The sequence below is a fragment of the Asparagus officinalis genome, chromosome 8 (assembly GCF_001876935.1).
Source record: "Asparagus officinalis chromosome 8, Aspof.V1, whole genome shotgun sequence".
NCBI lineage: Eukaryota > Viridiplantae > Streptophyta > Magnoliopsida > Asparagales > Asparagaceae > Asparagus > Asparagus officinalis.
Genome location: NC_033801.1, coordinates 109,546,244 through 109,550,340, shown reverse-complemented (window position 1 = coordinate 109,550,340; position 4,097 = coordinate 109,546,244). Strand labels below are relative to the sequence as shown.

At 36.7% G+C, this 4,097-nt stretch overlaps 1 protein-coding gene across 1 annotated transcript in view; it reads left to right on the top strand.

Moving 5' to 3' along the window:
* Window positions 1-2,561, top strand: part of LOC109823040 (pectinesterase-like) — a 6,225-nt gene extending 3,664 nt beyond the window's left edge. The window contains exon 3 of the mRNA XM_020389361.1: window positions 1,759-2,561. Coding sequence (XP_020244950.1) covers window positions 1,759-2,438 — 680 coding nt within the window. The 3' untranslated portion in view covers window positions 2,439-2,561. The remainder of the gene's footprint in view (window positions 1-1,758) is intronic.

Sequence of the window (4,097 nt, the reverse complement as noted above, 5' to 3'; positions counted from 1 at the left end):
GGTTTCCCGTCCAACTCCAATGTATCTTCCAAATTTTGCGCATTTAGCGCATCCATGACTTCACATCTCCAAAGTCCAAAATTATTTGTGCCGTTGAACTTTTCCACATCTATTTTCATAGAATGAAAACTCAAAGTTTGGATGGCCTTCACACTAGAAGAACCCTCCCCTTGTTTATCCTTTCCGGCCATTTATCTCAAAGCACCCAATACAATTGCGGAACTATAAGAAATAGATCCAATTTAAAAAAGATAGAAACTTTACCACAAAGATCCCACCTTTATCACCAATCGAAGCTCCCGATGAACTTCCCAACTGATCTATACCTCCAAAAAAGCCCAAGCGTTGCCCGGAGCTCTGATACCACTTGTTGTGCCTCGAGAATCCAAACCCAAACGCCGAGAAAAGGATAAACCAACAACCAAACAAGCACAAACAATCACAAACACCAGTTTTACGTGGTTCGGCGAGATGCCTACGTCCACGGGGGAAGGAAGGGGGAGTTTTCACTATTAGAAACAAGAGGATACAACTAGGGTTACAAATCTCACACCAAAACCCTCAACAAATCAACTCTTGATCTCACCAATACTTCTAGAATAGAAGCCCAAAGAAAACCCCTCTCTATCAGCTCAAAATCCCTCTCACAAACCCTAGAAAATACCCATTGGGTATTTATACTAAAGCCAAACGAAACGGGTCTGGAAAACAGACCCAGACCGAAATCCGCATCGCGGTCGACCGCAGCTCCATGTGCGGTCGACCGCGAAAAGTCCAGAGGCTCACCATCGGCTCTGGACAAATGCCGGTCGACCGCCGCTCCATGTCCGGTCGACCGCCCAACTTCCAGAGCCCAGAAAACATCTGCGTGCACATTGCGGTCGACCGCAGCTCCACCGCCGGTCGACCGCCAGACGCCCAAATGCACTCCTTCGACTTTTCGCCGATACGTCGCCTCGAATCTACAGATTAGTGGTCCACACCGGCCAAAAGGTGAAGACAAGGGTTAACTAAAAGCTAGAAGTGTTAGCTGCCGAGGTAAGCAGTAAGCTTTACAACTGTTTTTGAAAGAGAAATTAATTCTGGAATCGAAATCATGGGACCACAAAAGGATAATGTGCTCCTATTATATTTATTTATCATTGGTTGAAATCTCACAAAAATAAAATCTCAGAAAAATGGCGTGCGTCATCTAATCTCATAACTGGTCCTATTAACAAAGCAAAACGTTATATTTTTTTTTAATATTAGATGCTAAACAATCAGGATTCATCGACTTTCAATTTTAGAACCACTAGTTTATTGTTAGTGTCACAAATTGTGCTACTAGTACGTACTATAAAATTAACCTAAGACAATAGGGATCATTCCGAAACTTCTCAACTGCCTGATCACCCGTGATTGGCATTAGAATTAAACACTATTTTATCTATATCTATTTAGATTTTTCGTTTTTATTTTATATTGGAAGGGCAGCTGAAATTTATGTCCAATTCAAAGCTTATCATACTTGATACTCCCGTGGTTTGCCTTCATTCGCACTTTTCGTTTAAAAGGAATCAAAACTGCTTAAATATCAAAAAGATAGTTATAACTAGAAAAATAGATTCTCTTATGCATTCATATAGCATTTAACATAGACTTGGTTTATTTATTTTTGCCACCTTGGTATCTCCTCTATTTTTTTGTTATTTTTTTTTCTAAGATCACCTTAGATTCAGACGTTGTACTTACTCAAGGCCCAAAAAAACTGTCCAGCTGCAATGGGGTCTGGGTTCATCGCCAAGGGCCTAACAATCATCAACAACTCCGGCTCACAAGCGCAGCAGGCCGTAGCCCTCCGTGTTGGCGCCGATCTATCCGTAATCTACCAATGCTCCATCGAAGGCTACCAAGACACGCTCTACGCCCATTCCAACCGTCAATTCTATCGCGATAACGACATCTACGGTACGGTCGACTTCATATTCGGTAACGCAGCTGCGGTCCTACAGAAGTGCTTCATCCACCCCATGAAGCGCAGTGACGCCCAGCACATCACAATAACGGCCCAAGGCCGACGAGACCCACACCAAAACACTGGGCTATCATTCCACCAATGTAGTATAGTGGCCTCTTCTAACGTGTGCCGTGGGCAAACTTACCTTGGTAGGCCGTGGCATAAATACTCCAGGACTGTGTATATGGAGTCGTATCTAGATGCGTCGATAAGCCCAGAGGGGTGGCTGCCATGGGCTGGGAGTTTTGGGCTCTCCACCTTGTATTACGGCGAGTATGGGAATAGAGGCGCAGGATCAGATATATCAGGCCGGGTCAAATGGCCCGGGGTCCATTCGTCGCTTAATTATTTGGAGGCGTCGAGTTTCACCGTCGGTCAGTTTATCTCTGGTGATGCATGGCTACCGGGCACCGGTGTCCAGTATGATTCTGGGCTTTGATAATGAACACGCAATTTGCTTTTGCATTTTAATAAGGTTCGTGTTATTATATGGATGCCGACTATGTTTGTGCGTATGTATGGACCCATGGGCTGTGACATATATAAAATTGTTTTAATCCTTATGTGAGTTTCAGTAATAGAGAAAAATTAGCTCTGCCGTGAAGGTAGGACTCACCTCTATCATAACAGTAGAGATAATTATACTATTTTATAAGATTCATCAGGACTGGTAATTCAATTGTTCTCGTTTTAGCAGATAAATTTTTTGATTTTTTTTAAAAAAAATAAACTTTGACAATGAGGGATTGTATAGTGAACGTATTTCTATGATGACAACAATGCTAAGCCGCACACCTTTTACGTTTCTCTATAGATTGATTATTGAACATTGTAATTACTTTAAACCAAACTTTTTACTAACCCTCATTATTTTTAAATAGGTCCGTTTTCAAACTTCCTCTTAAACTCAAAGAATCATGCTCTCATGTTTTCAAGTAACTATCCAACCATGGCTTACTGCTAACCTAATGATTACATATATGTATATATGTGTATCTATATCGTACTCTCTTTAAAAGTATGAATTGGGGAAAATCTTTTCTAATATTACCCTTAACTTTTTTTTAATTGTTATCCTAATATATTCTAATTTTCCTATCTTCTTTGAATTTATAATTAAATGATTTATCATATCCATAATGAGACTTAACATGTTATTGGATAAAGGAGATACGTTTGATATAATTTAAATATTTTACTTATTTCAGTTTGCAGAGAAATCTAAAAAATATATGCAAGCCAGCACCTAAATGTTTTTGGACCTTGTAAAAATTATTCTCCAAGTTTTTTAAATTGCAAAAACACCCCTACAAATTCAAAATTTTATGAAAACATCTTAAAAATTATAAATTTTTCTTATTTCAATTCAGTGAGAAATCTAAAAAATATATGCTAGCTAAAAAATGAAAGTCTTTGACATTGGAGAAAGTATCTTGTAAGCTTTGAAAATACAAAAACACTCTTAAAATTTTAAAATTTGTAAAAAACACATTGAAAATTTCAAACCTATAAACACACTAAAAACCTAAAAATAATACAAACAATCCCCGAAATTTTATGGAATTTGCAATAAGCACTATAAACCTTTTACAAATTGCAAGATAAAACCCTCAAGATTATAAAATTTATAAAAATCCTGATAATATCCAACCTAACATTACATTGAAAATAAAGGAGATATAAATATCTCCTGCATAATTAATAATTTATAGAAAGCGCCCTTAAAGTTTCAAAAATTACCAACGAATACTCCAAATTCAAATTTTACAAAAAATACCCTGAGAATTTTAAACTCATTAATAAATTAAAAATATAGGAATTATAAATAGTTTATAAATAATTTACAATATGTAGAAAATTCTTATAAGTTTAGAAAATTATAAAAAAACCCCTAATATTCATAATTATAAAAAACACCATGATAAATTTCTAACCTATAGACACTAAAATGAATATACAAAATTACTAGCAACCCCTAGAAAATAAAAAAATTACAAACATATCATATTCTCTTTAAAAGTATAGGTTTAGAAAAAACTTTCATGGTTTATATTACCCATAACTTTTTTTAAAAAGAATATAACTAACTGAAAATCTA